At 43.0% G+C, this 13,086-nt stretch overlaps 1 protein-coding gene across 1 annotated transcript; it reads left to right on the top strand.

The window, feature by feature from the left end:
* The first annotated feature begins 2,206 nt into the window (after nucleotides 1-2,206).
* Nucleotides 2,207-9,405, top strand: gdf6a (growth differentiation factor 6a). The gene is made up of 2 exons (XM_047597779.1): nucleotides 2,207-2,750; nucleotides 6,951-9,405. Exons 1-2 carry the CDS (start codon nucleotides 2,390-2,392, stop codon nucleotides 7,937-7,939), a joined length of 1,350 nt encoding a protein of 449 aa, XP_047453735.1. The 5' UTR covers nucleotides 2,207-2,389; the 3' UTR covers nucleotides 7,940-9,405.
* The last annotated feature ends 3,681 nt before the right edge of the window (nucleotides 9,406-13,086 follow it).

The following is a 13,086-nucleotide window of genomic DNA, read 5'->3' as shown; positions in this document are numbered from 1 at the left end:
AAGTGTATGAATGGGATGGTGTTAAACTCAAATGAATCAGTGAGTAAGTGTATGTATACCCTGGAAATGTGTTCACACTGGATGCTTTTAAAGATCTTCATAATAGTAGTCAGATCAATCTGACATTTGGGTTAAGTTAACCTGTGATTCTATTGACTGTAGCTCTGCAGGTGAGTAATAATGGCCTCTCTGTGTTAGCCAACCTCCTGAGTGTGAACACTGCCTCTCGCTCAGTGTTATATAGCTGGAGGACACAATTTTCCTTGTGTGCCACAGAATTCTGAAGGCAGATTTCCACCAAGATCAGCGCAACGTGCATTGTACTGGGATGTCATGATCCAGAGAGACCAGGCAAGAACAGAAATACAGCAGGTTTAGGCTCCAGGTTTCCAGATAATGACAAAAGCTGAAATGTATGTGACCACACTGGACCATAGTTGATCATTTATTTGACAGATTGTGACTCTGAATTCAAAGGGCTGAATTTTTTATTTTTGCAAACTTTAATGAGATTGTGTTAATGGCAATGCCCACAAATTACAAATCCCTTCCGGTGTCTTAGAACTGAGGAAGCTACAAGTGGCGAAACATCTTCACTGAAACTCTACAAGTCCAGTTGATCTAGTTTTCAGCATTGTTTTGCTGTTGTTTTTTGCAACACACGATGATCTGGATGACTGAGAACCTTCGCACTAGTTGTTGCATTCATTGCTCATCAAGAAGTAAGAGTCAAATTGTGTTTATGAAACAAGACCACCCTTTAACACCACGGTGCATAAGGACAGAAGAATGTATCGGGTGGGAAAATTTGTCATGGCGGACTCTCATTCAGGTTACCTTCAGTCCCAGAGAGTTGTACATGTGAAGGCTGATCCTAGGAAACATAAGACAAATGAGAAATGAGTGAACATGCAAAACACAACAATGCAGACACACATAAAGCTCACAAAGCTTACTTTGCTATTCATTTTATGTGAAATGAGCAGTTTAACACCGCAGTGCATAGGAAAACACACACCATGAGAATTTTAATAATAATAATAAAAAATTACCATTTAGTATTAAACAAATTTTTTTTATTGCTAACTAACGCTCCCCTTGAATCTGACAGCAGGTCACTGCACTTACAAACATAAAATGGTCACCTCTCGACTTTTGTATTAATGAAGGCCTACAAGGTTATTTCTATACAAAAATCACAGTTTTCTTTGAGTTGCCTTGTAAGAACACACACTTTATGTGTTAGTGTTAAGCTTTCTTCTGTGCTGGATTCTTTATGCGGTTGCGGGAGATATTCGTTTCCTCTCTTGTATTAGAACAAAGTGACCACTAGAGGCCGCTAGAGTCTATCATTACTCTTCAGGGGCCTCTGACTGACTCCACATTCAGACGCCGTCCTCACTCCAAGTTACATTTAAACCCAAGTGACTTGAGGACTCAAGATATTCAGTGACGCCCCCGTCTCTTAAGACTGAAGTTAGTCTAACTTGTTAATACATTCAAACATTATAGATTTACCTCTTAATAACTATCATTTTTTATTATTATTTTTGACAGTATTTTGTCCTCATTCACTATCATAGTACTCACTTCTATAGTTCTAAATATTAATCGTTTTAGGCAGATTCCTGTCTCCTCTTTAAAATTTCACAACTTTATGGTCACGCTGTGCGTCTTCGACCCATCTGTGCGTAAAATCTAATCTAATCTAATTTTATGTGATCGTCCTTGGATGCTTTCAAGCTGTCAAAGACGTTGTGATAAGAAGAACTACCCCTCTGTTGTAATGTTTCTGAAACCAGTTTGGACCAATTTCGCAAATGTGTCAATGACAGAGACATTATCCTTCTGAAAAGAAGCTTTCAGTTTAAACCGGTAGTTTACAATAGACGATAGAGGGAAATGCACACGAAATTAATTTCTATGTAATGTGATTCACAAAAGACCCTAAGTAAGGTTTTTATCGTGCAGTAATTCTAATAATAATAGTACTATTAATAAGTAAAACATAGAATCTCAAAACACTTATGCTTTGCGTTGTAAAACCGACAATAAAGTTTCCAACACTGATTGCTTTCTCTGTACCCTCCGGCAGTCTTTTGGCTCTAGTGCGCGTCTGTTTGAAAGTCTGTGACATGAAATTGTTTGGGAAGCCCTGCACTGAGCCGCCATGTGGGCGTGTTCCTCTCGGCCCAACAGCCTCCGCTCTTGTGTGGAGTCCAGAGCGAGAAACGCACTTCTTCTGGTGCGACCGGAGAGCGCAAAAGTTGCAGCTCTCCGACCCTGAAGCGCACGCCATCTCCGGCTCCGGCGGCACCCCAAATCCAACTTTATTGAGCGAGGTGGGACGAAAAGAGTGTCTCAACATCTCCCGGTGACCCTTCCAGCCATGGACGCATCTCGAGTCGTTACGATATATCTGGGCCTCCTCCTTGTTTTACTTGGGAATATACCGTGTTTCCAGTCTGCTGCTATCATCTCTCCCTCGGCGCCAAGGAGGAACAGGGGAGCCAGGATCTCTCATCAGAACGGACAAAGGTCATCCAAATTCTTAAAAGACATCCTCGCGTCTTCGCATCCTATTGTGGGACATCACAAAGAAGACCCAAAGGACGCCATTGTTCCGCACGAATACATGCTGTCTATATACAGGACATACTCGGCTGCAGAGAAGCTCGGACTAAACGCCAGCTTTTTCCGCTCTTCTAAATCTGCCAACACCATAACAAGTTTTGTGGACAGAGGAACAGGTTGGTTACAATCCACTGCCAACTCCGTCAGCTCAGTGTTTGCCTAATTCCGAGGCTCTGGCTTTTTACATCGGACCGCTCTAATATTCTCCGGTTAGAACTAAAATATGGTCAAAACGACAGTAACGCGTAAAAACGGCAAAACGGCCAACCACTACAACTTTTACGCACGCTTTAAAGTAAGCAGGGGGAGTTTTCGGGCGCTCACTTTACGCCCATAAAATCTCGTAAAATCATAAGAAATAAGCCTTGAATCAAAGTAAAGATTTGGAAGCTGAAGTTTTATTTGTTGTTCCTCGCAAAGTGCTACGCTTTGTGGTAAATTTCGGATCCGATTGGCGCTCAGTTGCCAAAGCATGTAACTTTTTCCGAGGATTAAGTTATATTACTCTTAAATTAACCTCAGGGTAACACGACAGTAAAACACTAATTGAGGCGCTTTCTAAATGAAGGCTGTAAATCAATGTCAGTGCAGACTGCAGCAGAAAAAAAAAAACTGTTCTACCCCCAAGCCTCCACGTGAATACAGGGGATACTATTTTCCAGTTTAAACACTTGTTGGTTGTTTCATTTTCGTTTTATTTTTACATGAATCTGCAAACACCCTCAAGTGCTCGTTGGCTTTTAACAAATAGAGTCAAATCGGTAAAAACGCGGCTCTTGTTAAAACGTTCAATCTGTCTCCATTATGGTTACCGGTTTGGCCAACTTGTGCTGACAAAGGGAGCTGGGGGCCAAGGGCAGAGCGGGTCGGTGTGAGAAGCAGGTGTTTGGGTCAGTTAACATGTGTAACCAAGTGATTTGACCGGCCTACGAGAACAAACACAATCTGATAAACACAAACACATCCAAGACACACAAGGGGACATAAGTCTAGTTAATCTTTGAGAGAGAAATAAAAGCTATCTTTGTTTGCGTTCCATCCTGCCTGAAACGCTCCGAGCCTCGGCTCTCGGACGCTGTAAAAAATGTCCATTATGGTGATGAACTTTTAAAGTCCAGAGTCGGCGAGGACCAGCTGAAATTATTCACGTGGAAATCCACTTTTTCCCCCACATAATTTCAATGAAATTATAAAAACAGGTAGATGGATTTGTTTCAAAATTCGAAGCTTTTTTTTATTTGTTTTTACTCGAACTTAACACTCCAAATTATTTATTTTTTTTATTTTTTTTTTATTTTTTCAGTTTTTCTATACAGTCAAGCGGCTGAGCACATTCACAACAACGTCACAAGAGTGAATCTGAAGTTAAATGGCTCGTCCATGTGGCCATTTCTTTCAGTGTGAGCTGATTTGATAGGAAAAACGCCTCACTCTCTCCTGTGATTTTGATGTGATGTGTCACTGGCTCTGACCCCGAGCTGGACCCTCTGAGAGATGCTTGGCATCGAACGGCTGACTGGAGTATTTGAACTCGGTGATCTAATTGAGTGTTCATGTCATAACATATCAAACACTGTCTATTCTCCCATAATGACCTAGCTCGGCCACGATGGGCACATCACCAAAAAACGACGAGAGAGGAAAAAAAATGAAAGAGCACTTCCTCCGCTGTGAAGTGGCTCTCTTTTTTCTTTTTTTTTTTCTCTTACTGCGGAACCTCCCTTTGCGACCGCCACTTTAATTACGGAAAATTATTTTTCTTCCCGTTCTTTCAGCTCAAGTGCCTTTGGTTACTTCTCGGATTCCTCCCAGCATCCCCAAAGTGTTGCATTGCATTAACCTGCACAATGAACCTCAGCTGGGAATTGTCGTTATTTAAATCGCCTCGACCAAGAAAGATATAGCCTACCCACGGGAGAACTTTTGACGCGTAAAATATCCCCTTTTCGCCTTTTTTTTTTTTTTTTTTTTACGCATTAATCGTGCACGCAGAAACAAATTTTACCGCCTGCACCCACAAGATTTACGGCTTCTTGTGCTTCCACACTTATGTAGGTAAATGAAAGTTGCTTATAAACCAGGCGGGGTGTTTCCTGGAGGTCAGAAAAAGGCAAGATCACAAAAGAATAATCCGAATCTGAAAATTAGTTTTGGCACTTGGGGTAACTCATTAAGGCGCAGATGGTGGAGCACGGCCTCTCTCTCTCTCTCTCCTACTCTCTCTCTCTCCCTCTCTCCCTCTCTCACTCACTCACTCACTCGCTCACTCTCTTTCTGTGTCTCCAAACAGAGGCATAGATGACAAAAACATGTTTTGCATTTGTTCAAATACAACCATCAAAGTCAAACAAAAGTGCACAGGATGCAGGCTTTGAGCAAGCAATAAAATCCACCGCATTCTCCCCCAATTATCCACCGTCAAGCATCTTACCCGTAATGGGAAAAATTGGCTTTTTACATAATAATGAAATTAAGAAAATTGTCCATTTTTTTAAAAACTGTCACCGCAAATAACTCTCAGTATTTCCAACAGCCTGTTCAGTCAGTCCGTCCGTCAGTCAGTCCGTGCAGGCGCGCTTTTAAGGGGAATGTTGTCGTTGGCAGGGTGAGATGAAATATAAGAGGGGAAGTGCTTTAATGAGGAAGATGGGAATTGAGAACTGTTAATTATTTGCCGGACTTGTATTCGATTTGTTTGAGGTCTTATAAAAAAAAGAAAAAAAGAAGAGGAAAAAAAAACAACTAATGCAAACCAGACGTACAAAGTCACCGAAAGGAGCACAAGGTTTCAATCTACTTTTACTGTTCGACTCGGCAGGGTTCACAGAGGGGAAACTGACAGCCAGATTCAAATATCTCTTTGGAGCAACTTTAACAAATTATATCACAGTGGTGTTTAGATGGAGCCGTGTCACTTTAATTAAGAAACGCGTACAGACAGAAATCACGACAAACAACAAGGGGGGGAAAAAATAAAATTAAGGATCGCATATCATGAATCATTAATTCAATTTTCAGGTCTAGATTTCTTTAGACAGACGTAAAAATACTCCATCCGTTATAGACTATCCCTCTGTTAAATTTAGTTTGAATTTAAATTAAATCTTTTAGATAAAAGTTTTATCCTTTACTCAAACTGACGTTAGTTTTGGGAACAAATATTGAAATAATAAAAAATAATAATAATAAAAAAACACCGGAAATTAGATAATTATTTCATCCATAGATACAAAATTCCTGTTTTTAATCTATAAATAAATGTATTTTATAGCGGAAATTACACACACAGAAAAAAACATTAAACTATTTCTACTGGGGTATAGTGCAACTTAATCTGACATGTTTTACTCCAATCCAAACTACAATTTAACACAGTTGTGTATGCATTTAAATTAATACTCCACGTATTTAAAAGCAGATATTTAATATTTAATACGTATTCAAGCCCTTTATCGTGTGTCTCAGTGTTGTCTTCCACCCTCGTTGCTCTGCATTGGTGAAATATTTGCAGGCCTCCTGGGTCTCCACCAGGGAATAATGCATTAATTGTGTATTGTTCAGTTGAGTGTACAGTGTGTCGCCTACGGTCCGTTGTGTCTGGCAGCACCCAGGGCCCGTCGCATTACTCGTCTGCTTGTTTGTTTATTTATTATTTATTTTTATTTATTATTTTTTCTTTCCTTTTCTTAAAGTTTTCGGGGGAAAAGATAAGTTTTCTTCAGCTCTAAATAGAAATGAAGAATCAATCTGTCAGCACATGAAATGAAAGGGTAGCTATTTTTAATTAAAAAAAGAGAGAGGCACATTGGGTTTGATTCAAACCTGGGTCGAATTCAAATATAGACAGATCGTGTTGGATTGTTAGAAAAATTAAGTTTGTTGAGTATAGCTCTGATATCAAGTGGACAAAATAAGCGAGAAGAGATCATGACGCTTGTCTCCTACACATTGGTAAGGAATTAAATTAAGTGTATAGAGGAAACCTTAACTTGACTTAGTAAACTTTAACCTCATTTAGGATTATAAAGGTGCAAAAAGCGCGACTAGAATTCTAATTTGGGAGAAATAATAGTAATAATATGTGTTATTTCGAGTAATATAATCACGGTCATTCTTCTCTCAACTGAGGTAACTTGTCAGTTATGGTTTATTTGAAGCATGTTCAGGATGGACATTTGAAAAAACAAGAAAGAGAGAGAAGGCCTCTGTGGGAGAATGTCAGCCCCCCTCCCTCCCCCTCTCCCTCCCTCTCTCTCTGAACACTGTACACCCTAAGTGAATCTGACTGCAATTATTTTCTTCTTTTATCCTTGCAGACGATCTTTTGCACTCTCCTCTGCGAAGACAAAAGTATCTGTTTGATGTCTCAACCCTTTCAGAAAAAGAGGAGCTGGTCGGGGCGGAATTAAGGATCTTTAGGAGAGCGCCCGGGGATTTGCAGACTTCCCTGCAGACGACGGGCCTCTACGACATCCAGCTCTACCCCTGCCGCTCAGACAGGCTGCTGGACTCCAGGTCTCTGGACCTGTTGGACTCCACCAAAGCCGGCTGGGAGGTTTTGAACGTGTGGGAAATGTTTAAGGCGCACCAGCATCATTATCAACATCCCCATCATCACCATCAGCAGCAGCAGCATTACTATCAGCAGGGGAACCAGCTCTGCTTCCAGCTCAGGGTCACTCTCGGCAAATCAGACACCGAGGTTGACCTGAGGCAGCTGGGGCTGGACAGGAGCGGCCGGTCCCAGCAGGAGAAGGCCATCCTGGTTGCCTACACCCGCTCCAAGAAGAGGGAGAACCTGTTCAACGAGATGAAGGAGAAGATCAAGTCGCGGAGGTCGGTGGGCGAGAAGGAGGTGGAGGCCGTGGTGAGGCTGACAGAGGAGGAGGGGACGTCGCCTCCGAAGGGGGTCAAGGGAGAAGGGCCCCGGCGGCGGAGGAGGACGGCGCTGAGCAACCGGCACGGGAAGAGGCACGGAAAGAAATCCAAGTCCCGATGCAGCAAAAAGGCGCTACACGTGAATTTCAAAGAACTGGGCTGGGACGATTGGATCATCGCGCCCCTGGATTACGAGGCGTACCACTGCGAGGGGGTGTGCGACTTCCCCCTGAGGTCGCACCTAGAGCCGACCAACCACGCCATCATACAGACGCTCATGAACTCCATGGACCCCAACAGCACCCCGCCCAGCTGCTGCGTCCCCACCAAACTCAGCCCCATCAGCATCCTGTACATAGACTCGGGCAACAACGTGGTGTACAAACAGTACGAGGACATGGTGGTGGAGCAGTGTGGGTGCAGGTAGCGGCCATTGTTCACTAATAACTTTAAAGGACAGACACGTTTTAAGAGAAGGCTTCATGGGTCCCACGTTGGAGACATAAAGTCCCCACGGGTCTGAAATGCTTTTGGCGCTTGACGCGCCTTGTCTTTATTCAAAAGGGATGCACACACGAGGCGGCGGCTTCTATTTATTCAGACTCAGTACAGTCACATTACCTTACGCTCTCTACCTTAAAGTGTTAAGCACATTAATTGTCATCCATGCAGCAAGTTATCACTCAGCAAACATGCTTTCGTTTCCCAGAGAATGAGACGTCTCCGTTTGGCTCACACGGTGCCATGTGCGCTCTGACTGAAGGAGAGATGGGAAACCTTTGAGTCCGACTGCGCACCTGTTCGCGCCGAGACCAGAAGACAGCGGCCTTTGCCTGTCAGCAGCGCGTCGCTGCAGCTCTGCTACCGGGCTGAACTTTTGGGTCTATGCATCCAGGCAGCGATTGCCACTCTGGAGTCATTACAGGCCCGAGCAAGTGCCTGTATCTAAGTAATGATAATAATAAATGGGCCTGAGGTTTAATCTACCAAACACCGACTGGTCCAAGGGGAGGAGATAAGATTACGGCGGTCATGCCTTCAAGAGATTTTTTTTTTTTTTTTTTTTTTTTTTTTTTTTGCCTTATGGAGACCAGCTGAGAGACGCTCGGATCATGACCATTTGCGAACAGAAAGGACACAAAATCAGACTTTTGCCTAAACCGGGGCCCTGTTGTAGAAACAATTATATTAATAGAGAGAGTGGCGAGAGAGAGAGAGAAAGCACACATAAGTGAGGCGAACTTTTTTGCTCAAAAGTCTGCATCTTTACGAAATGCACTTCCACACAACTGACTGCGCCAAGGACATGTGGTCAGCGAGAGTTTGTCTTCTCCGATGACGAAAATATTAAAAAAGAAAAGAAAAAAAACGAAAAAGGACTCTCAAACGAGACGATATTTAAATGCACATTAGCTTTGAATGCACTGCTGTTCAGTTTCCTTTTTGTTTTTGTTTTGGAGCTGTAAATATTTGTACAGTCGAAAACTATACAAAGTGCAACGAATGAAGAGATGAGCAAACGGCATTTCTCTGTAAATATACAAAATGCACTCAAATCGGTATAATTTCTATTCTATAATTATTTTATTATTTGTGATGTACAGAGTTTCATGATAATCATATATTTCTTACGTTGATAAGAGTAATTTAAGGTGTATTCGATATTTTGCAGAGGGCGGAAAATACCATTATTAATGTCTACCTCATCATTGCATAGGATCTGAGTTTTGAGGTGCATTCAGTTAGAGTGTAAAGAGCTTTTACAATGATATATAAGATCATTTATATACATATATTACTGGATAATATTCCACACCATTACTGTACAAATAAAATTCAAAACAAAGCCCAACAGTCTGGCACTTCTGATGATTAACACCATCGTTTTTTCTATGTTGTTGTTTTTTTTTCCCCTTCATTTCATCAAATTAATGTTATTTTAACAGATCCCTTGCAAAAAAAACCCCAAAAGATCCATTAAGGACATTTCTTTTTCAGCAAAAACACAAGGCCTAGCAGTTGTTTTCAGTTCTTATCAGCAGATTACTTAAATTGAGAGAAATTATCCTGTCACTGATTGTAAAAACCTGATGCAATCATAATATTTTCCTCTTACCGAGTGATTCAGTAGTTTAATCACGGCCTAAGAACCTCAAAAGGAGTCACATTGAAGAGTAAGAAAGCATTTGAGACAGTTTCATGTAGATATACAGTCTGTTTGAGCTTACATTTTTCATCCCCCCCCCCCGAAACGTGAACAGTGCATCTGGACCACATATACCTTTTGCCTTCAGGTCACATCTACTCTCACCCTTTGTATACACGCTCTCATCATAGACAACAAATGTGATTATTCAGTGACTGGATGTCTCAGGACTGCACCGCAGAAACCGTATCAGCATATGGTGACCATCCGGGCAGAAGGAAATGCGCTGTCTGTCTTTCTGTCTGTTACTGATATGGCACTGAATGCACAAACCGCAGCTATTTCCCAATGAATTAGCCCTGCCTGGGTCAAGTTTACTTAACACTTTAATGTTTCCCAATCTGTGGATGGAAACAACAACAACAACAAAAAAAGAGAAAGAAAGTCTGAGAGAAGGGATTGCTTCCATATAAGCTGTCGACCTTGGCCTGGAAACAATTAGGAAATTGCTTTGAAATGTTATATGTTGTCCAGGCTCTTGTACAGTATCATGTCACTTCCCACATGTTTGCTAGGGGGAAACAGAGGATGCTAAGTGCACTCTTTAGCGGTCGCTGCAAATGACTGACACAACGACCGTTCCCCTGAGTATAACCGAATGGCCCTCCAGGCCATGAGTCTGGAGCGCCGTCGCCGGGTGCTGCTGCGAGCCATGCTATCCCCGCCGCTCACAAGCGCACCCTGAGAGACACTGCCCCCACCCACCCCCACGTGAATCTTTTCAGGGCCAGAAACGAAGGCTTTGCAGCTGATTCAAGATTAGAAATGCCGTTAGGCTGCTTGATCTAAAGTCTAAATTTCTAAGCAACCGCATGTTAACTTGCGGAATAAACCTTTACCTTTTGATTTATATTTATTTGACAAGTTCCTCGGTCTGGTGGGCACTGGCCTGGAGGTGAGACTGAATGTTAAGGGAACAGTTAAATGGTGATGAAAGGGAAAGGAATGCTTTGTTTACCCGCTTCAATCCCTCACTCTTAAGTTAAATGTTCCTATAAAGTTTTTCATCACAGCCGCCTTATTGTCCGTCCATCCACACTGGGGCAGAGAGAGCAAAAAAAAAAAAAAAGACAGAGAGAGAGTTGTGTTTATTTGAAACTTGGTCTTAATATATTAGTCTAAGCAAACCGAAATTGGCCAAGAGAGGGGTCCTTTTCATCAGAAATGTGGAGAATGTATAACACAAATAGTCTTGACACCCCACATCTGTGTGTGGAGGCTCCTCTTTGGAGAAGGCCGCATGAGTGAAGATCTACAAGGTGTTGCTCCAAGTGAAAATCCCGGGAGCGCCTCCAAGTTTTGAGAAAACGTCTTGGCTCGTACGGAGACATAAATGTTCCTCATACTTAACGGCTCTGTTATCAGCGATGTCCTCACCAGTGACAGGAAGGGCGTAAATCACGATGATCCCGCAGACAGCGGGGAACTCTAGGCAAGCAGAAATTCTGCTAAACGGGCACTGAGGCGCATTAGCAAATTTACTGCGAGACTTTAGGTCTTTTGCGTTGATTTGTCGACTGGACGCGGTGTGAGCGTGGAAAGTGGAGCAAAAAAAGAAGCTGCCAACGCCTGCCTTCTAAACTGCTACTGATAAAACCCAGCAAGAACCACGTTATTTATTCTTCAGTGACTGTTTCTCTCCTCACTGAGTTTTTCTTTCTGCCTCTAGAGGAGTCCCTCCTCGTCTGGTTTCTTCCACTTCCCGCCGTTACGGTTTTCGGATACCTCAGTTCCCCCCGTAATAAAGCCTGACACCTTTCTCCAGCCAAGGCTGCACAAGGTGCTGCCTCTCATGCTGTTAAACAGATGCAGAATATAAACACTCTTACAGACTTGCAAGTCTGCGATAAGTGCGCATTTGCACGCAACATTATGCAGACGGGGTGTGTTCCTGGATGTGAGAGGACAGAAGGGCAGCGGCGTTCACAGATGGGCAGATGAGAGGCGCAGCAGATGCCTGAAGTGACCCCTATACCGCTGCCTTTCACTGAACCACTGGCTTCAGCACAAAGGCAGGGTCGGCCCCAAACATTAAATACACTTGCTTGTGCCTCAAAGCCAGAGGTCACGTGTTTCTTATTTTTTCCCCCCCTGTTTTTGTTCCTGGTGGTCATTTTAGAAAAACAAAAAAAAAAATGTGCTTTGTAAATTGGCTTGGTGGTGCTTCAGAAATACTTCTTGCTGAACTTGGCAGATGCTGCAGAAGCAGGGACAGGTAATAAACTGCGGACAAAGGAGGCCCAGTGTAACAAAAGACTGGGGTGTCTTTGCCACTCCCACTTCCTCTGTGGTACAACAGAAAGCCGTCCCTCCCTCCTGTTGGACCATACGGTAAAAGGAAGACAGCGGACACCTCCACTTCACCGCAGATAACCTGCTAATTGCATTAAACTCACTCCCAACTGGGCTTTTGAAATATGAGGACGAGGCCAAAGTAACTTCTTTCAACTGCGGTAGAAACGGTGTTTGTGCCAGAAAAAAAAAAAGTAATTTATGTTTTCAGACCTGGGAAAGTCTGCAGATGCAACATTGAAGGCATTTAGAGGCTGAGAAAACAGCAAACGCTGAAGTTGATAGATCTGCTTGGAATACCTGTCCGGAGAAGCCCGTTTTTGTTCTGTTTATTTTCTAAAGGAATGTCTGAGGGTGCCCTTTCACCCCTCCTCATCCATTTACTGCCCCTGGTCTATGTTACAGATGGTGACCCGGGTCCTCTCCATCCCTGATTAACAAGTACACCTTCAGATTCTCCTGCAAATCTCCGCATAAAGGAAGATTGTCTTCTTGTATGCTCGCAGTCCACCATCTTTTTGTTTTCCCCGCGAGGCCATGAGAGCGTCTCTGTGTGCTTGGGCGAGGGTCTGAATGAGGTCAAGTCAAAAGTAAATTTGCACAGTTATCTCTGACAATGCTCATGTTAGGGAACGAGGCAAGGACGTGACCTGGCTGCCAATTTACATCCGCACAGGCTTGTGGAGAGCAGAGGGAGGGTCACTGACTGATGGGGGGGTGGTGGGGGCTGGACAATAGCGTTCACCGCTCTGGACACTGGGGCAATTAGAGTACGTGTTCATCAAGTAAGGAGACAAGAATTAAACAGAATAACTTCAGGCTTGAATATGAGGAACAATCCCAGAGTCTGGGGTCACAGTTCGTTCCTGTCCTGATTCACGCTCTATCAGCGTCCATTAACTTTTTCACTCCTCTACATAAGACATACCCTAATTTAAAAAAGGGTCCCCACGTGGTGAAAAAAAAAAAAAAGTGAGAGAGAGAGTTTTCGGTTCTGCATTGTAAAACGAGACATGTAGGCAAACAAACATGGGTCAGGGGCAATGAGGCAGCAAGACAAGGATCTGACTTTGGAA

Source organism: Mugil cephalus, chromosome 11, assembly GCF_022458985.1.
Source record: "Mugil cephalus isolate CIBA_MC_2020 chromosome 11, CIBA_Mcephalus_1.1, whole genome shotgun sequence".
NCBI classification, from domain to species: Eukaryota; Metazoa; Chordata; class Actinopteri; order Mugiliformes; family Mugilidae; genus Mugil; species Mugil cephalus.
This window is presented reverse-complemented; position numbering and strand designations above follow the sequence as displayed.